This window comes from Pyrus communis, chromosome 11 (genome assembly GCF_041283825.1).
Source record: "Pyrus communis isolate YQ-2024b chromosome 11, ASM4128382v1, whole genome shotgun sequence".
NCBI lineage: Eukaryota > Viridiplantae > Streptophyta > Magnoliopsida > Rosales > Rosaceae > Pyrus > Pyrus communis.
In genome coordinates this window covers 23,122,650-23,142,587 of record NC_142575.1, presented here as the reverse complement: position 1 = coordinate 23,142,587, position 19,938 = coordinate 23,122,650, and the positions used below count along the sequence as shown (strand labels likewise).

The window sequence follows — 19,938 nt, the reverse complement described above, 5'->3', positions numbered from 1 at the left end:
ATTTCGCAAGTAAGAGTCGAGATGCAAGTAAGAGTCGACGTTGGCAGTTGGTCCAGCGGCAAATAAGTCAAGCTGCGTAATCACCAAGTAACTATGTTACCCTTCATCTAGTGTGAAGTTTAAACCTGGTTCTTTTTCTTCGAGGGTGTAGAGAAATTTGGAAAATAAGATGACAACGTAATTATTCTACTCTAAACTAAAGTAATTTACAGGAATGGGGATTTGAACTCGTGTGCAAGAGGACGAGCACATTACATTGATTTATTGACCTAACGCACGTCTACAAGAGAGCTGAAACATGAAATGATTTACCAACGTCTGCAAGAGGGCTGTAACATAAACCGATATGTAATCCCGGACTATAATCAAGAACTTGGCTGCCTTGAGGACGGCAGCAAACCATCGATACTTGTGTAGTCATAACTTGGTGAACTGGACGCTGATTGATCACCAGTGTTCGAACCAGCAAGCTGCATTATGTTCTCGATCTCTTTCACCACTTCCCCCATTCTAGGGCGTTTATCCTGCTGTTCTTCTACGCACAGCATCGCCAAATCAACAAATATTTCCAAACCTTTCAGATCTGTTCCCAAACCCATAGCCGGGTCAAGAACTTGATGAAGGTTGTACAGAGATTTTGTCTTATCAATTGCCATCTGCACCACTCTCACTATATACTTCCCTTGCTCTATTGGCCTTCTAGCAGTTATCAGCTCCAACATTACCACGCCGAAGCTATAAACGTCACTTTTCTCAGTCAACTGTTGAGTCATGTAATACTCGGGATCCAAGTAGCCCTACACGAGCAGACATAATTGACCTCAGTTAAGATGATACCGTGATATTTCGTACAAAGCTGCAATACTTGTACTCGAGTTGATGAGTTCTTTAACTTACCATTGTCCCTCTAACTTGAGTACTTATGTGATCTGTTCCACTGTCAGACATAGACTTGGAGAGACCGAAATCAGCAACTTTTGCTGTTAAATCTTTATCGAGCAATATGTTGTTTGATTTAATGTCGCGGTGTATAATGGGAGGGTTTGCATGTTCATGAAGATAGGCCAGACCTCTTGCCGCACCAAGAATTACTTTAAGTCTCCTCATCCAGTCCAGCCGGATCCCTGACCTCCCTGCATTCACAATTCTCTAATCGATCATTCTCACACGAGACAAAATTGAACAAAACAGTTGGAGCTTCGAGGTCCTATTTAGATTTGAAGATGAAGAAATGAATTGAATACCTGAAAGAATTCCAAATAAATCGCCATTCGGAACATACTCATATACCAATATTTGTTCACCTTGCTCCAAACAAAAACCAACAAGGCTGACAAGATTCTTATGATGTACTCTTGATAGAAGCTCAACCTCAGCTTTAAACTCAGGCCCTCCCTGCAAAGATTCCCTTTTAGATCTTTTAATTGCAACCATTTGGCCCGTAGGAAGAACTCCTCGATACACCTATAAAATGTTACCGAATGATGTCATATTGTCACTATCTAGCAGTATTTTTGTAAGTTACATTTTGTAACTGTGTAGGGTTTAGGAGTTAACCTTTCCATAACCACCAGATCCAACATCATTAGCGTCTGAAAAACCGTTGCTGTATTTCCTAAGCTCTTCAAAAGAGAACAACCGTGCTCCTTTTAGGTCCGGAGATCTAGCACTGCTATAAGTCCCGGTCTGCAGAATTCGTAGACAGAAAAACAATAACTAAGCTTACTGCCTTATGATGAAGCATAATGTGTTGAGTCTGTTATAATTTTTTCTCTACTGCCTTTTTGAGTTATCGATGAACAACATCTTACCAAAGGTATTGACCTGCTCCATGGATCATTTGCTTGTCTCTTTTGGTGGAGAGCATAAAACCCTAGAAGGGCTAACAATAACACAAGTGCGGAACCTCCAACTGCTGCACCAATTATCAAGCCCTTGCTTGATCCTGCAGCACACCTCAAAATCATGAGAAATGAAAAGAGAGACGTGTCGTCAGTTATCAGATCGAGTTAACATTGCCAACTTTTAAAGCAGAAGTGCAACTAGTATTTCTAAGTTCAGAGTGACTTTCAGACTTACCTCCTGATTTCGGGTTGTCATAAGGGAAAAAACAAGAGAAGGGTCCATAATAACTTGGACGCGCACCCGCCAGAGTCTGGTTGCTAATCAGGGACGCAATGGCTGAAGATCCAGTTTTGTTGAATCGGTCTTGGCCAGCTGGGAAGATTACTATGTAGAGTTTAAGGTGATAAGAGGAGTCCCAGGAAGGATTACTAAGAGCAACTGAATCCACAGGAAGGTTATAGGACTGAAGGGTTTTTAGGAGAGAATCCTGAAGAGCTGTAAAATAACTGAAGTCTCCCAAGTTGGAGAAAGAAACAAATATGAAGTTTAGAGTTCCTGTGTAGGGATATGCACATTTACAGTTGGGGGAAGAAACCTGCCCCGGACTACAAGCAACTTGCGTACAGTTACTTGGTGGCGGCGAAATTGGGGAACTGGTTGGAGAAACAGTGCAGTTGTTATTTGCCATGCTTGTTCCCTCACAAATTGGATTATCAACGAGGCTGCAAAAGATAACGGACCATTAATCATGACAGTTTGACAAACAATTGGACATTGATATTCGATGTATGAGAACTATAGCTTACATCAATGTATAGTTGGATCCTCCATCACTTCGTGTAAGGTCGGTAATGAAGTTCTTCTCCAGATCAATTCGTTGAAAACGGTTGCTAGAAATGGTTCCAAGATCCAATAAACCGTTGATTTTGTTGTTCCTCAGTAACCTGCAACAGCCCACAGGTTAGATTGATAATCACTTTACAACCACTTTACACTTAAGCTGGGTGCTATTAGAGATCAGTATGATACTCACACAGTCTCCAAACTGGAAAGGCTGAATAAGGCCGGAGGAACTTCTCCCTGAAGTCCCGTGTTCTCCATCATTCTGCCATACAGGATTGACAGGTACATTAATTCAGAGCATTCACTGTGATATTTCAAGTGGAATAACATATACTCGAACTCAAACTGCATCCAGATACGCGCAAACACACACACACGGGTATATTGAGGAGGAATGAAACATACAATGTTGTCAAATTCTGCAATGTCGAAAACCAAGTAGGAACATCTGTTGCAGCAAAAGTATTGTTGCTCATATCCCTGCAGATCAATGATATGGAATACATATGATTGTAACAATTTTTAGTCATGGGGAAAAGTGATGAAATTCATAAAGCGTAACATCTTTTAGATCGAGCTTGAAAAAATCAGTAATGTTGCACTTACACATAGTTCAGGCCATTCAAGCTAGTAAGGTTTGGCATGGGGCCAGTCAGCTGATTGTTGGACAAGTGCCTGAAAACATATTACCATTAGTCTCTCTTTAGTAAAGTGAAATCCAAACAACATGTTTGAAAGTGAAAATTCTTTGTCTGGTACGCCGTTTTCTTACAGTTCGGCCAATTTTGTAAGATTGCTGAGGCTTGAGGGAACGGACCCATTTAAGGAATTCCTATCAAGGATTCTGTACCAGAACAAGATATTCAGTACAACTAGATACAAGCCACAACTTAGGAGTATCTTGGTATAAATCTCTTGTGAATATGAAATACTCACACCGCCTGCAGTGTCTGCACAAGTCCGAGTGTGTAAGGAATGGCACCAGTTAGATTATTTCGGTCAAAAACCCTGCACAGGCAAAAGTACTCAAAGCAGATAAGGTAATGTTTTTCTCTTACCAATTGAGATCTTCAGGTGAAGAAAACTTACACATGTAGCAGAACCATCTTTGAGCTGAAAAGTCGAGGGGGAATTGTACCCGAGAGCTGATTATTTTGAAAATGACTGTATTTGAAGTGTAAAAAAGAATCAGAGGGGCACAAAACCAAGGTAGGCAAAAGATTAGTCAGCTCAGGGTTAACTAGAACTGACGTACAAGTGCCTCGCCTTATGTAACATATCAAGACCGGGTGCAGTCCTGTTAGATACTGGGATTGATCCCTGAAGTTGGTTGTCAGAAAGGTCCAGAAAGGAAAGATTGGCCATATTACCAATGGAAGGCGGAATCCAGCCACTGAAGCTATTGTTTTTCAAAGATCTGCAGCAGGATATAAATGAAGAGTTGCAGTGTTGTAGGATATTGGCCTGTTTAAACGCCTAGTTTGGAATGATCAAGGGCGAGAGGGAGAGGAAGGCTTACAGATAAGAGAGCTGCTTTAGAGATCCCATAGTGTCTGGAATTCGACCAAAGAAACTGCAACCAACCAGGTTTCTGACATGCAAAGAAGAAAGCAACAAGGTAGTTAGGTGGATGAATAATCACAACCAAAAATTACTAAAGTGAAGAAACCGGTAATTCTTTTTTACAAGTATACTAGTTTCGTCAACTTTCCAATTGATGCCGGAAGCAGTCCCTTCAGGCCCCTGTTAAAAGACAGATTCCTATATGAAAAAGGGTGAGAAAAGAGTTACAAAAGACTAATGAGAAATCTATAACCAAGAAATGAATCAAATAATGAAGTGAAAACTATATTAATTTCAGTAACGATTAAAACGCTTTGAAAGAAAAATCCTGGATATTTTGGTTCACATATTAGTTGCAAGTGAAGTATCATAATTATGTAAAACGCAATGCGGAGAATCAGATTGAAGACGTACAGAACCTCAAGCTCAGATAACAGCTCGATATCGCTGGGAAGAGAACCTGTCAAAGCCATATCTGCCAATTTTCTGAAATTAAAGAAGCCAATGTTATCCGAAAATGGAAGAAAATTAAGCAACATCCAGGAGCAACGAAAATGGTGGAAACAGGCAAAAACTTACATGGAGGTTACATGCGAATTCGTGCACGTAATACCTTCCCAGCTGCCGTCACCACAAGGATCTAAACCCACCCAACTGGTTGGTCTTATGTTCCACTCATCCATGAGAATCTTCATAGGGACATCTGCATAGAATTTAACACAGTTCAATGCTCGAACCGCAATCCATGGATCTATCAATCTATTATACCGTACTACTAAGTTTCATTCACTGTCATATTGATAAGTCCATAATCATCAGAAGGAATGGTTATGAACTACTCTACAAGTCTAACTATGATCCAAACTTTTGAATGCCGCTAACGAGTTCTGCCCATTTAATGGAGAGGAAGCAGTTACATAAAGGACGTAGCAGTTGGATAAAACTTACATTCCTGAATGTTTGCCTCTACTGCAATAACAAAGAAAGGGATCAACACAAGCAGGGGAAACACATGATCAGTGGCTCGAGTTCGATCCATCCCTTTGCTAATTCAGGCCTTATTTGGCTTTCAGTTCTTGATATTATTCTTCTCATAAAGAAGGCAGATATATATAGTACAGACTCGACTTACAAGGTATGAATATACAATAATATTCACCCTACGTCCTCAAACGGGAAATAAATTGTTGAATCCCACATTGGTCATACAAAAAGAAAAGTAATAGTTTAAATATCCTAACCCCACTTTAACTAACACCGAAACCTTTTGTGATAAAACCCCACACCTAACGGATTGTGCAGGTGGTAATTACCAAGTTAGGGAAAATATCGGTGTTGTTGGAAGTGGGCATTATGGCCCGTCTCTCTATTTTCTACATGGTACACGACAAGATGATGGTTTTGAATGAGAGGAGTGTCAACTAGTTTACAGTTAAGCATTCCGATTTCTGTCAACAAATCCAAAACATATTTCCTTTGAGATAGAAAGATGCCTTGTTTCTGCCGAGCCACTTCCATACCCAAAAAATACTTAAGCCCGCCAAGATCTTTCATCTCGATCTCGGTTGCCAAGTAATCTTTTAACTTCAAGATTTCTTCCTTATCATTGCCTATAACAAACATATTAATGAGTGGTGTTAACTACTCATTCTACATTTGATAGTGCATGGTCGGAATTGCTCTGCCTGAACCCATACTTTATCATGGCTGTTCGAAATCTCCCAAACCACGTCCGAGGTGATTGTTTCGGTAGATACAATGCCTTGTTCAATTTGCATACTACTCCTTGTTTTGATACTGATGTGTACCTTGACGGGATATCAATGTACACCTCTTCCGTAAGATTCCAGTGTAAAAATGCATTTTTCACATCAAGTTGTTGTATTAGCCAATCTAAATAAACTGCCAAAGAAAGCAACACTCTAACTGTATTGATCTCTACCGGAGCAAATGTTTTTGTATAATCAACGTCATATGTATGAGTATAACCTTTGGCCACTAGTCGTGTCTTGTACCTTTCAAGCTAATGCAGATGGAATGAACAATATAAAACCATTGAGCTACCTGCTTTTACTAAGTCCTCGGAAGAACTTCACAATGAAAAAAGTAAACGGTATCCCCCATAATTTTAACCAACTGCAATTGGAACCAGGAAAAGGACAATCTTGAACAGTTCTTCATACAACCTCAAAATTGTGGTAAAGAAAGAAACATTCAAATGAAAAAAATAAAAGAAGGAAAAATAAAAAATAAAAAATAAACTCAAATATATATTAAAATTTCAAATATTTTAGTGATAAAATTTGACAACGATAAGAACCAGAGTTTAACAAACTGATCCAGCTGAGAAGATCTGCCTGACGTTGCACCCTTTCGTATAAGCTAGTGAGAATAAATTGGTAGATTAATATTGTAAATTAAATGATATAGAAGTTGATGATTAAATTATTACTTAAGTGTTGATTAAAATGTTTATTTTTTATTGGTGACACATCATTTAATTTACAAATTTAATCTACCTAGCATTACCCTTTCATTTATATTCCTTGTCAGTGTGGTGGGGCCCAGCCAATCAGACATAAGAGATTTTTCAGTGTAATCGGAACACGGGATGGTACACCACGTGTATAAATGGTAAAATATGTGTGTTAAAAAAATTAATAACTTAAATATTAAAATTTTTCATCATTTATATAAAAATATGTATTGTTCCAATCGCGTTCCAATCACAATGAAAATTTTCTCATCAGACCATCCTCCTCCCTTTCCACATTCTATCTTTTTCCCCAGCCAGGTAAGGATCTCACTTAGTCCCACTTTTGACTATTGACCTTCAAGTTGTAATTCATTTATTTATTTATTTATTGATCTCACTTAATCCCACTAGAGAGTATCGACCTTCAAGTTGTAATTTATTTATTTATTGATGACACGATTATATTTGAGCGGGACCAGAATAATAGAGATGGGTTGTTAGATGAGAGTGACTTATATAGAACATAAATGATATGATCGAATAATGCAATGTTATGTAAAAAAAAATATCAAATATAAAATGTTATGAGCATATGCATAGCAAACATCTTGATTCTTTTTTTTTAGTACATCAATATTTTTATATTAGGAGGAAGAGTTCGACTAAGCCACACAATAGGCAGCCTAATTTGGTGTTGAATTCGCCATCCACGAGATTCGAACTTAAGACTTCTTACTTCTAAACGAAGATAAATATCACTAGACCGTAGTACTAAGTGACAGCATCTTGATTCTTGAAAGTGAAGGCGTTAACACAATCCCCAATGTTGTCACCAGTTTTACAAATACACCAATATTCGTAGTTAATATCAACTATGACAAAAAAAAAAAAAATAGAAAATTTGACTTATTTTTTTAAATTCAAGAAAGTTGAAATAGTATGAATGAGGATCCTCGCCGAATCCTCTTTGCGAGGATCTTGGGAATTGTCAAATCACATTCGTTCATCGTGCAGTAAAAAATCATTATAAATTTTATTATTTAAAACTGAATATAAACAGTATCTGACAAAAATTAACTGCACGATGTACAATGAATGAATGTGATTGAAGGATCCTCGTAAAGAGAAGCCGGTGAGGATCCTCTCTCAAATGGTATATTAAAATTCCACGCAACAAATACTTTATTCCTCTCTCTCATTTATAGAGAATAAGATACAAACCTATTTGAATAGGTAAACCAATTCAAATAAGTAAGAGTGATGCTAGAGAGCCATTTAACCATATTTCATAAATTACATGATGTTGCAGTTGATGGGTAGACTTCATTTTTTTTATTTATTTTTTTTAAATTAACTGCACTAAGGGGTGCCAACTGATCCGACCAGAGAGTTAGAGGGCCAAAAATAACTTGAAATGTCACGGAAACCGTTTCTAACTGAGTGAGAGCTGGACTAAATCGCTCATGAGTCCCACCGGGCCAAAAAAGTGGAATCAGGCCAGCCCGCTAGCCCCGGGCCGGCCTCTCTTCCTCTCGCGGGTAACGACTCAAGCTTCTCTCTTCCTTCTCTTTTTCTTCTGATTCATCTTCTTTCTCTCCCATCGAGCAAAAACAACAAACATCTTCCTTTGCCGTTGGATTCCACAAACAGAAGCTGGATCCTCCGCTGTGAACGGGGTTTTTCTTTCTGGAGATTAGATTAGGGTTTGTCAAATTCGAAATCGAATTTCCGCCGGACTCATAATCTCCGGTCAGTTCCGATGCTGGCGAAAGGAAGAAAAGTTTCAGGGCGGGGAGAGGCCGTGGCGGCGAACACCGCAAGTTCGCGGACGCTGGAGCTGAGGAAGAAGCAGTTTGCTCTGCTCCTGCACGTGGTACGTGAGCTATATTGAATTCCCGATATGTTGTGTGCATTAAGCAGTAGAATTAGAACGCTTCAAGACAGTGGGGTAATTTCCGGGTGTATTTTATGGTCTTGCAGGTGGATGAGTTGCAGAATACCTTAGAGGTAGAACAGAGGAGTTTAATTGAGGAGAAAGAAGAGAAAAATGGAATGGAAGAGCAGCTGGGGGCTCGGAAGTCGGAACCCATGCATGTTGATTAGAATACAATGCATCTCTTGACTCTCCGTTTCCAAGTTGTAAGATTGCGCGTTTCGGAAATGGGCACGCAAGAGAGTAGTTGCAGTATGCTAGCCATTTTATGAAATTCTTGTTGTTGTGCATTTGTATGATTCTCTTTGCATATATGAATTACCAAGTTTACTTGATGAGAAGGAAATTGCCGTAACTCTTTCTTAAATTATTTCTAAAGTAGTTGATCGTATAAACCTAATGCTTGGTTGCATTGCTTTCATTGCCTTTGAGTTTACTCCTTTAGTAGTGTAATATTATGCAGTTTAATTTCGGAGAATTTCATACTGTAGACGAAATGCTTGAGCTTTTCAAATTCCTTATAATCCGACTTTTTTGGCTTTGCCCGAGTGAAAGTACCTTGGATGCACAATTGCTGCATTACAAAGTCTTTACTATTTGATATTGGTCTTGCAATGACAAAGAACGAATATGATTTGTCATCACATATGCTATCAGCATTTGTAAGACAACTTTCTATTATATTATTGACTGTAGTTGTATTTGTACTTGATTTAGAAAGCGATGGATTTAACTACTGATCTTCCAGAACAGGGTAGTGGGCAGACTAGACGTTTTATTAATTAATAGATCACTCATTGTATATTTGCTTTTCGTTTTCTTTATTCAGAGAGTAAAGTACATGTTACACATATCTTTCAAGTGAAAACTTTCTGGAAAGTTATTGCATTCAACGCCACATTTTCATAGATTTGAAATTTTGTGTAGACGCTAACAGAAAGTGGATGGGCTACTGGAAGGGAAAGAGGCAGATTTTGTGTTATGGCTTGGGACATAGGCAAGCTGAGAATTGCGGTTAGTTTTGGGTTTAGATTTGTTTATGTTCTTGTACTTTTTTATTTTTATGTTTAATTTCCTTATGGTTTTTGTACAGTATGTATACAGAGTTTCAACAAATGATATTAAGACTTGTATTTGGTATGTGTGAAGGAGTTTGCTTTTGATTTTCGAGACATGCTTCTGCTCATCCCTTTCTCGATACAATTGGTACGAAAGCCCTATTCAAGTGGGCATGTTTTGCCAGAGTATAGTATTTGTTAGATAGGGAAATACAATACTAGGGTTGTAGGTGAATATGTTGGAGCTTTCTTACCATCTGCAAGCATATGAATGCGAACTTGTTCATATGGAGTTGTGGGATTATTGGAAGCAGATTTTTGGTAACATACTGGATTGAGATGGAAAGCATGCATGCGTTTGTCTGGCATTTCCTCCTTTCGACTGTTGTTTGAAGTTTTGTATTGAGGCTCTTTGTGGTAATTTAATTTAAGTAACCATAGTAATTCAATTAAAATAATAAATTATGTTTGGCCCTATGGTCTTTTAGCCCCTTCGGTTTGAGATGGTTTTTTGTCACAAGGTTATGTTTTGGCCTATGGCCCTTTAGCACCTCGATTGGAGATAGTAAGAAAAATGGCCTTACTCCGAGGGCTATAGGGCCAAAGAGAGCCCTCTAACCCCCCTTCGGTTGGAGATGAGCAACCGAAGGAGGGCCAGAGGGCTCGTTTTAGCTCTCTGGCTCTCCAAGAAATTAATAATTTAATAAATAGTGCATGACCATATTTCTTACCATCTCCAACCGAGGGGCCAGAGGGCCACGGCCAAACATAGTTTTGTGATAAAAAATCATCTCCAACCAAGAACCAAAGGGACATAGGGCCAAATATAATTTATTATTTAAATTTAAAAACTAAGATGGAATCCGAATGTAAGAACAGTGGAAATCCTCGAAAGGATACCCAATGAGCCATTTGACAGAGATACTAAACCATTACTTGAATCGTGTACCTAAAAACGTTTCTTAATCTCTAAGGAATGCCGAATCAGGAAACACTCCAATGTTTCATCAGAGAACATGGAGTGGCAAAATATGCAGCTTCCTGTAGGCTGTAGTGCGGTGGAGAGCGATTAGAAAAGTATGGCTGGCAACCGGGGAGACCTGAGTTGGATGGAACTGGTTATCTGGTGGTGCAGTGGTTGGGTCGTTGGGGCAAGGTGGCCTGAAGTTGCAGATCATCGGTGCGGGGCGGGGTAAGACCAGGTTGGGGTGGAACCTGGAGCCACCATTATCCAAAACAGTATGAGGTTGAGCTAATGCAGCTCTCTTCTTTCTATTTATCACTTGTCACTGAAATACCGTGTGGCATACAACGGTCGATGCTGGCCAACACACAGCAATTCAGGCATAGATGGTCATGAAAATTGTTAACTTCCGACTTGTTTCTCAATCGGGTAAAATCAGAAATATACGTGCACCATTATCCAACAGATTTCGCGATCGAGAACTCAATTCATAACTTGCAACTAGAATTTCAACTAACAAGATTTACATTAGCACATAATATCCGGTCTTACGGAGGAAAAAAGTACTGAAAGAGGTCCACTTGAATTCAAGACCAAAAAGCATAAATAGCATTGATGAGACAAAATTTCTTAGGCTGGGTGAGAAGTGCCCTTCTCGCGATTCTTCAAGGAATTGCAAAAGAAGGTGAAACCCGCTTTTAGTTCTCCCGGGAGTGAAAATTGAAGGGGGAGCACCAAGGGACGAACTTGCTCACTTTTCTTCCTCACAGAAAATGGTTGTGCTAAAGCCGGCTGCTGCTTGTTTAACCCTTCAATAACAAATGAGAATGCCCCAAAAGTGAGACAGCTTTGTAGAAGAGCCTGGGGTGCACCTGCAAATTAAATAAGGTATTCTAAATTAAAGATACAATAGACTGTACAGAAACTGCTTCATTGATTAGCGCAGAAAAGACTTGCTCGTTATAACAATCCAAAAATGAGAGAGAACAAAAATCGGGAGTGCTATAGATATTAAGAATTTAAATTTTAATGGCACAGTCAATGAGTTTATTGCTAATTTATAAATTATCGAACTCTGTAATACGATGGATACCTGGAAAACTAAGAGCAAGACCAGTGCAACATCCAGCTACTCCGGCATTAATGACTGCAGAGGAAGAATGAGTGAACACGATATAATGAATGAATAACGTAAAAGTACTATTTCTGCATTCAAGTTTCCATACCATCATCCTTTCCTCGCAGCCTCTTCAACATGCAGACAACCAAACTGTGCACTCCGGACAAAACTGCGAATGTCTGAAAAGGGGAAAATATAAAAAGAAACCTTAACAACTGAATTCAAAGAAACATTCGACATTGTAAATAGCAATTCACAAAAAAACTAAACTAATTACACTCATATTGCAATGCTATCATTTAATAATAGGAATTCCCATACTTTTGCAGAAGATCCTGCATCTGCAAAGGATCCTTTAAAACCCTTTTTCTTGAACAACCCCGCACCTGAAACACATCCAGGCAAGGTAAAACAAAAAAATCTCAGTCCGATTGACATGTGTATGTAAAAAAAAGATAAACTGGGGCTGAGTTTGCTGAAGCTGGGTTTGCTCATCTAATAATTCATTGCTAAATTGATATCAAGACAATCTTCAATCTCTAGCTGTTTTTACATGTATAAAAATCAGGCGCCAGCCGCCACACTGAGTAACGCAATATCGAGCCAAACTCAACTCAACCAAAGTTTGAGTGGCATGTTTTGCTCTACATCTTCCAAATGGACTAATTACTCCATAAATCTAACAATCACGAACAATCGGAATTCTCTCATAACAATGGCTTGTTAGATGCAATGAGCATAGAAAGGAACCAAGCATACAGCAGTATAAAGTTCAGAATGCCGCATGTACAAGTCTATCCACAACCTTAAACAACACAGTGCAATTCCCGAGCCTTAAAATATCAACTTCACCTCAATTTATTGCTTCACTATATATTATCAGTTCCAGCAGTAAATCATCAAAACTGGAGTCCATATTACAACAAATTAACTAACTTTACCCCAAATTTACCCTATAAACCACAATTTCACATATCAAAACACAGGAGGAATTATGAACAAAACCCACCAAAAAATCGGAAAGAGAAAATTCACTCCTTTTCCTAAACCCTAAATAATCATCTAATAAAAGCATAAGCACCACTCAAATTCCCATATAGAAATACCACAATTATGCAATTAAAAGCTTCACAAATACAAACATACACACGCGCGCGCGCGCGCACACACACACATATATATAGAGAGAGGGAGAGAGAGAGGGAGGACCGTATCCAAAAATGGAGCCCATGAACGCGCCGCCAGCGGAGTCTCCGGCGAACCTGAGAAGGCAGACAGCAGGGCCACTGGGGGAGGCAGGGACTAAGGGGTTTGAAGAATTAGGGTTAGGATTAGTATCAAGCTCAGTGTTGGGATCCATCTCAGTGTTTGGAGAATCAACCGACGTCGTCGCCATGGCCGGCTGCTACTCGCTCTGCCTATTCAATCTCCAAAAAGCAGCAATAACTCAAATGCCAAATTGACAATACAATCAATACGCCTCCTTGTTATTTCCGCATTTTATTTGTTTAGTACTTCTTAAAGATTGGTTTTAAACAAGATGAAACGACGTCGGACCGCCACTATTTTGATTCTTTTTATTTTTTAATAAATAATATTATCTACAATGATGTGATTTTAGTATGACCAACAATAATGTGATTCAAATTTGATTTTTATTTTGATTCATTTTAGTTACTAGAGTTTTGCCCTAAATTCAATTTGTTGACACTACCTTCTAGATGTATAGCCGATGAAAATTTATAAATTATGTTTAGGTATTCGCGGATGCTTAACCCTAAGGAGGTGGTTATGGAGGATAGTAAACGGGTATGAGGAGGATTTAGGGTCCAAGTCATGGATCGATGAAGATATTGCCATTCCCAATATGTATCCGACCCGATTATATGTAATTTATAAATGGGGGTTTTGAACTTTAATCCTTCAAGAAGATTAAAATTTAATAAAAACCTGGTGTTATATTGGATATTGATTTTAGTCTCTTAATGAGTACTTAATTCAAATTTATATTATATTTTTGTGTTAACATTTAATAGATATCTTATTTAATGTCATTACATTAAATTTTAAATTTATTATTATACACATTTTAATTTATTAATTTTATTTAACTTCCTCTAATTAGTGTACCTAAATGTCCGTATCATAATATATTTTACTAATTTAGTGTACCGAAATGTCCGCACCTATATATATTGTAATAAATTAGTGGCACATAAGAAAATATGCAAAAATATAAGTGTATTGAAAATTCTATACCCAACTATACAATCCTAAATTAGTGTACTGAAATGTTGATACCTAAATATATTATACTAAACTAGTGTACCTAAATGTCCATACCTAAACATATTATACTAACTTAGGAAACCAAAATGTTCGTACCTAAATATATCAATTAGGTTCTAATAATTATTGAGCTTTTGTATGTAGGTTATATATTGATCCTCATAAACAATAAAAATATTATTTGACAATTATTAATAAGTTCCCACAATAAAAAAAAGCCATATATATATATATATATCATATATTCTTCATTGTGTGTAAATTTCTATGTATATATGTATACGCATATTACGTACCTATGTATGTATTATATTTATGTTCCGAGACATTTTGTACCAAAACTTATGTACTGATGCAATCGTATCGAAACTTATGCACTGATACCTGTGTACCGAAATATATATACTAATGCAGTCATGCTAAAACTTATGTATCGATGAATTTGTACCGATACAATTGTACCGAAATTTATGTACTGATACATTCGTACCAAAATATATGTACTGATTCATTCGTATCAAAACTTATGTAACGATACATTCGTACCGAAACTTATATACCGATACAATTGTACCGCTATATTTGTACCGAAATTTATATACCAATACATTTGTGCCGAGACATTGAATACATATGCTAGCATTTAATAGAGTCTAAGGACGAAAATCAAATTTTAATCTTATATAAGACATTTTTCTAAACTTCATCTTATTTAAGGATAAAAATCTAGTTTTTTATTTATAAATTATGTTTGTGAATCATCTTTATTGGTCTTGCAATGTCTCGTATTTTCTTTTTATTGAATAACTCTTTTGACATGGAATGAAACATTCAACTCATTGTAGGTTGCTATAACAATTGTGTCAAATTTTTTTTAAAGTTATTTACTTTTCGATAGGTTTTTTTTTGTTTACGTAATCACGTTACATAGTCAAAGTTTAGAAATACAATTTTTCATGATAAGGGGTTGGCGACTTGGGGTTTGGAGGTACCGGGGATGGGGAAACCCGAATTGTGAAGGTTGGGTTGGCCATCAAACCCGTCCAACATACCTGAGTTGGACTCTAATATTAAGTTACTAACTAATTACAGCTTGAGCGCTCTGATCAAATACATAGTTAGTGGCCTTAGCGTTGATTATGTAGAATTTTAAATTCATACTCTTAGGCCCAATGGAAGCCCAGCGGTGAAGTGTGAACCATGTGTGAACCAAGCCTAGCAGTCCTCCACTGCCACTTCTCGTCCCCGAAATTCAGTTCATATTTTCCCCTTGAGGCCTCCTTTCACCCTCACACTCAGAGACTCCGACAATCCATCACTCCGAAAAGGTAATTTCTGATCTTTAATTCATTTGTGGGTTTTTTTCTTTTTTACAGTCTCATTCCTCATTTCTTGTAATTGCCCGGATTGCTTTTGCGCTTAAACACCGAAATTTCATTGTTAATTATTTGGTTTGACGGATGGAGCTAACCAGAAATGTGATTTTGATTCAGGGTTAATGTTTTAGGGTTTAGGGCTTAGGGATTGGTTGTAAACTAATTAGGGTTAGGGTTTAGTATGTACCAGCTGAAGACATTCTATGTTACGTTGTAGACTGAATACCAGTTTTGGGGTTTTAACAGCCTGTATAAACCTTGATTCGATCTTTGACACCTCTGTGAAATCAGGAATGCTTACTTTTCTGGAATCAGCATACTAAAATAATGCACGTTTTGATTATGTAGCGTGAATGCGTCATTGTTTGATTAAGTGTGTGTTTGTTGTGGTGATACCTGCCCCTAAAATTTTAGAGAAAACTTGACTACCATTTGCATTGTAATTAAGCTGCACTTAATACTCTATCAATTCTTTTAGTATGTTTGGGTGAGGAACGTTCAAATTCGAAGGGATTTAGGGATGGTGATGAAGAGATGGATCAAAAAAAAAAAAATGATAGGAGGAATTAGAAATGCACCACATGAGCATTACAAAGGGCATGATGGAGAGATTTGCAAATGACTACTTGGGAGGAGTCATTTACAAATCCCATAGCTTTGTAATGATCATGAGGTGCATTTTCTAATTCCTCCTATCTAACTTTCTTTGATCCATTTCTTCTTTGTTTTGCCTACATACCTTGGAATTTGGAAGTCCGTCGCCCAAACATACCTTTAAGCTGGTATGGCTTAATGTTATTTCTTCTGGTTATTACTCAAGTTCATGTTAAAGCAGACAAGAAGATGCTGCAGTATATTGTTTTTTACTACTTTATATCAAAGGACAGGATAGGATACCTTCAATTTTGGCATTGTTCTTTCTTTGGACAATATTGAAATTAGATAAAAGAACTTTTTTAGCCATTGAAACAATAGTTAAAGCGATTATAAGAAAAATTGGGAAGCTTTAGTATGCTTGTATTAAATTTGAGTTGTTGGTTTTATTTCTCCAAGTTACGAGAATTCTTTCCTAACCCTGTACTCAAACAAATATACAGGTGAAGGGCCATTACCCTCCATGGATTCCCTTATGTAGGATTTATGTGCAGAAATGTCACCTAGTTTTCTAGATATACTTTTCAAGATTTCAAATCTTCATGTCTTACTTCACAGCTAATCACTCCAACTACACAGCTGTAAGAGATTTTAAAAACATCACCACATTACCATTTTGTTTCTGACAGAGCCTTCATTTAGGTGCGTGACATTTGAGGGTTGGATTTTGCACAGAGAAGGATGGGGAGAATGATATTGAATAATGCATTGAGATCGATAGTGAATGCGGAGAGAAGGGGGAAAGATACTGTGGAGTTGAAACCCATATCCATAGTAATGTCATCATTCCTCAAAATCATGAAAGATCGAGGTAAAACCCTATAGTCTCCTCTTTTTTATATATGTTTTGATAATTGAGACTAACTATTTACTATGTACTTTCCGAATATGGATTTTTTGTAAAGTTAATTTGTTGAGAGGGTTTTGAAGATGGTAAACTTGTAGTGAATAAGGATCTATAGAACCAGGTTCAGTTAGTTGGGGTGGGCTCTAGGAATTTGGCTTTAATCAACGTAGGTTTATTTAATTTTTATTTGTATTATTTCACATAAACAAGAAAATGGTATCTGGAACAGGCTGACCAGTTTTAGGGCTTTATTGTCCCTCATCTGAGCTTACCTACGATGTCAAATGCTGTCACTTATTTGTTTTGTTGGTCTCATGGATTTAATGTCAATTTATGAATTTCATAACACTGCCTTCATTCTGATGGATGCCATAATCAGGCATGCTTGAATAAGATAAATAAATAATAAGACTGTTCGAGGGTGTATTGCTTCGAATAAATTGGTGATGGTTTTAAAACGCGCTATTAGAGGACTAGCATTATAGGCAGCTTGTAATTAGTTATGGGATGCTTTGGTTACATTTGTAGTTTTAATTGGAGACATGGTATTACTTTTTTGAAAAATAATATTTATATATGATATTCTTTCTCTACTTAAATGAAGAAGTTCGTAATTGGCTTACCAAAAAAGTTTACTTTCTAATATAAATTAATGTTAGGATGTCTTTCAACAGTTATTTAAATATGCCTGTCTTCGAAACCAAATGGGGAATTTAGTTTCCACTGTATTTATAGAAGGGGGCTCTGTTGTATAGTTGTATTGAAAATACAGAAGAAAGACAGTGGAGCATTTTTGCATGTACCATGTGCATCACACTTCTTGTTTGTTTCTTTGGGAGGGGAGTAGGAGGGGGTGTATCAAAAAGTCCATATACAATCCAAATATTATTTATCAATTTGTTGCATGTAGTAATTTTCCTGAATGTGGTATGCTTTATTTAGGTTATATCAAGGATTTTCAAGTTTTTGATCCGCATAGAGTGGGGAGGATAACAGTTCAACTACAAGGCAGGGTTAATGATTGTAAAGCTCTTACATACAGGCAGGATGTGAAGGCAAGAGATATTGGAGAGTACCAAATGCAAAAACTTCCGACACGACAGGTTGGTTAACCTCTTGGTGTCGAAAGATGTGTTAAAAGTTCTTTTGTTGTCCGTTATTATTTAAAGTTGCCTGCTGGGATGTGTGGATTTTTCTGTTAATGGGTTTTGCTCTCTTCATGCAGTGGGGTTATGTTGTGATTACTACTCCTGAAGGTGTGTTGGATCACGAAGAGGCTGTGAAGCGTAATGTTGGGGGTCAGGTTCTTGGCTATTTTCATTAGATGGGAAAGGGAGAAATGTTCTCTGGTATGATGATATTCCAACTTCACCAACGTGAGTTTGTTGTTTTGTTTACCTCAATATCAAGTTATGTGAATTTGGTGTCAACTTATGATTTAGATAAGGGGAACTTTAACGAAAAGCTCCCAGTACTGTTCATTTTAACGAAAAACCACATTTTTACACTAAAAAGTCAATACTGGTACAGGTAGAACAAGATCATTCCTCTTGAAACAGCGCTCTTGTTTATTACAAAAATGGTAGCAGCATTTAGTAAACCAGTCTATTACTCTTTTAAACCTATTTTGAAGCATATTTTCCTGGGCATGCTAGTGAATTTTTATTTGCACAATTGTTCACTTTTTCTTTCGGGTCAGGGTTTGCTGGTTTTGATTTATGCATCGGTACCGAGAAAGATGTGATCACTTATCTAGCGTATCCGTGGTCACTTATCTAAAGACATGACCTTTAGAGGTCAACAAAGATTTGTGTGTTGATGGAAAGATGTTTTGATTGCAAATGGTGATGGGCAAGTGGAACACGCTTACAGAAAATACCATATACTACCGCTGCATCAATTCGACAGTAATTTGCATCAACGATTCACTCTACTTCTACGATCTAGGGAAAAAAAAACGTAGATCCATCCACTTTGCCACCAAAATTGTGTTTTTGTATCTCATTTTACCTCCTACTGTTAAATCCTTTAAATATTCTGTAAATATGTCGACGTCTCCTATAAGTTACTTGTTTTATTATCGTAGAAATATTTTTGCTCACCACCTCATGATTATTGTGGAACAAGTCATTCTCAAAGGAAACAATTAACCATCCTCTCCAACTCCCCACCACCTTAGAAATTTGACCCTCTGTTTTTGATCAGTTTCAACCTGATATTCATATCCCACTAGTTCTCTTCTATCGTCGTTGTTGCGATGAAGTCAATATTGATCTCCATGCATTCTCTGTTTGCTGAAAAACTCAAGCTTCTAAAGAAATCATTATCGGAAGGCCTCACTCGCTTATATCCCTTTGAGGGAAAAGTCGACTACAATGTTTCGATCAGCTGCAATGATCATGGATCTGCATTTCTCGAGCGGTGAACTTGAGGAAATGATTGTCAGCTCAGGTTTTGGCGCCGGTAAGCATATTGGGGCATCTCGTGTGGTGCTTCAGGGCGATGAACTTAGAGAGTGAATTAGACGCGAAAATTTGGTTGTCAAACTCCGAAAAGGCATTGAAGTATATAAAGAAGAGTACCCTAATGGTGGTGTGGTAATCCGCGCAAACCATCACATGATGTGGAAACCTATGCTTGTACCAGTTGGCGCCGGCTTCCCTTCTACAAAGCCAGTTTCGGATGGGGAAAGCCAGCATGGGTGAGCATTCGTAGCATCGAATTCAAGAACATGATTGTGTTGATGGATACGAATGATGGCACCGCCATAGAATCCACAGAGAAGCAACTTTCTGTCATACACATGAACACATTAATTGAAACATTCTAGAGAGCGAGTGATGTTGATGGAAATATGTTTTGGATTGCAAATGTTGATGGGCAAGTCGAACATGTATTGAATCGACAACAATTTGCTTCAACAATTCACTCTACTACGTTCCAGGAAAAAAGAAAAATGTAGATGAATAT

The 19,938-nt window shown here is 37.5% G+C and overlaps 4 protein-coding genes across 12 annotated transcripts; 2 read left to right on the top strand and 2 right to left on the bottom strand.

Moving 5' to 3' along the window:
• Positions 1 to 156: 156 nt before the first annotated feature.
• On the bottom strand, positions 157 to 5,335 carry LOC137742280 (leucine-rich repeat receptor protein kinase HPCA1-like). 2 transcript variants are annotated; one of them, XM_068482105.2, is made up of 19 exons: positions 5,200 to 5,335; positions 4,831 to 4,954; positions 4,666 to 4,737; positions 4,375 to 4,449; positions 4,208 to 4,279; positions 3,944 to 4,105; positions 3,778 to 3,852; positions 3,625 to 3,696; positions 3,461 to 3,532; positions 3,295 to 3,363; positions 3,094 to 3,168; positions 2,879 to 2,950; positions 2,652 to 2,789; positions 2,080 to 2,567; positions 1,812 to 1,945; positions 1,558 to 1,686; positions 1,245 to 1,464; positions 898 to 1,133; positions 157 to 797 (listed from the first exon to the last, which is right to left on the bottom strand). In XM_068482105.2, the coding sequence occupies exons 1-19, from the start codon at positions 5,288 to 5,290 to the stop codon at positions 366 to 368; spliced, it is 2,808 nt and encodes a 935-aa protein (XP_068338206.2). In that variant the 5' UTR covers positions 5,291 to 5,335; the 3' UTR covers positions 157 to 365. The 2 variants fall into 2 exon arrangements, with proteins under 2 accessions (XP_068338206.2, XP_088535191.1); XM_088679065.1 differs by lacking the exons at positions 4,831 to 4,954; positions 5,200 to 5,335 and having other exon boundaries at positions 4,671 to 4,723.
• Positions 5,336 to 8,180: 2,845 nt separating this feature from the next.
• LOC137743852 (THO complex subunit 7A) lies at positions 8,181 to 10,067 on the top strand. 7 transcript variants are annotated; one of them, XR_015953612.1, is made up of 4 exons: positions 8,181 to 8,600; positions 8,708 to 8,866; positions 9,588 to 9,674; positions 9,810 to 10,067. XR_015953612.1 is itself a non-coding variant. In XM_068483788.2 (3 exons), exons 1-2 carry the CDS (start codon positions 8,487 to 8,489, stop codon positions 8,828 to 8,830), a joined length of 237 nt encoding a protein of 78 aa, XP_068339889.1. In that variant the 5' UTR covers positions 8,181 to 8,486; the 3' UTR covers positions 8,831 to 8,866; positions 9,588 to 10,067. The 7 variants fall into 7 exon arrangements, 2 of the variants coding, with proteins under 2 accessions (XP_068339889.1, XP_068339888.1); XR_015953611.1 differs by having other exon boundaries at positions 9,754 to 10,067; XR_015953610.1 differs by having other exon boundaries at positions 8,182 to 8,600; positions 8,708 to 8,912.
• Positions 10,068 to 11,149: 1,082 nt separating this feature from the next.
• On the bottom strand, positions 11,150 to 13,299 carry LOC137742145 (chloroplastic import inner membrane translocase subunit TIM22-2). Its single transcript, XM_068481911.2, has 5 exons — positions 13,012 to 13,299; positions 12,124 to 12,188; positions 11,909 to 11,981; positions 11,776 to 11,829; positions 11,150 to 11,554 (listed from the first exon to the last, which is right to left on the bottom strand). The coding sequence occupies exons 1-5, from the start codon at positions 13,196 to 13,198 to the stop codon at positions 11,313 to 11,315; spliced, it is 621 nt and encodes a 206-aa protein (XP_068338012.2). The 5' UTR covers positions 13,199 to 13,299; the 3' UTR covers positions 11,150 to 11,312.
• A 1,964-nt stretch (positions 13,300 to 15,263) lies between these two features.
• LOC137743732 (small ribosomal subunit protein uS8mz-like) lies at positions 15,264 to 18,432 on the top strand. Of its 2 annotated transcripts, none has more exons than XM_088679745.1 (4): positions 15,264 to 15,419; positions 16,764 to 16,932; positions 17,911 to 18,071; positions 18,194 to 18,432. In XM_088679745.1, exons 2-4 carry the CDS (start codon positions 16,803 to 16,805, stop codon positions 18,290 to 18,292), a joined length of 390 nt encoding a protein of 129 aa, XP_088535871.1. In that variant the 5' UTR covers positions 15,264 to 15,419; positions 16,764 to 16,802; the 3' UTR covers positions 18,293 to 18,432. The 2 variants fall into 2 exon arrangements, with proteins under 2 accessions (XP_088535871.1, XP_088535872.1); XM_088679746.1 differs by having other exon boundaries at positions 15,274 to 15,419; positions 16,751 to 16,932.
• The last annotated feature ends 1,506 nt before the right edge of the window (positions 18,433 to 19,938 follow it).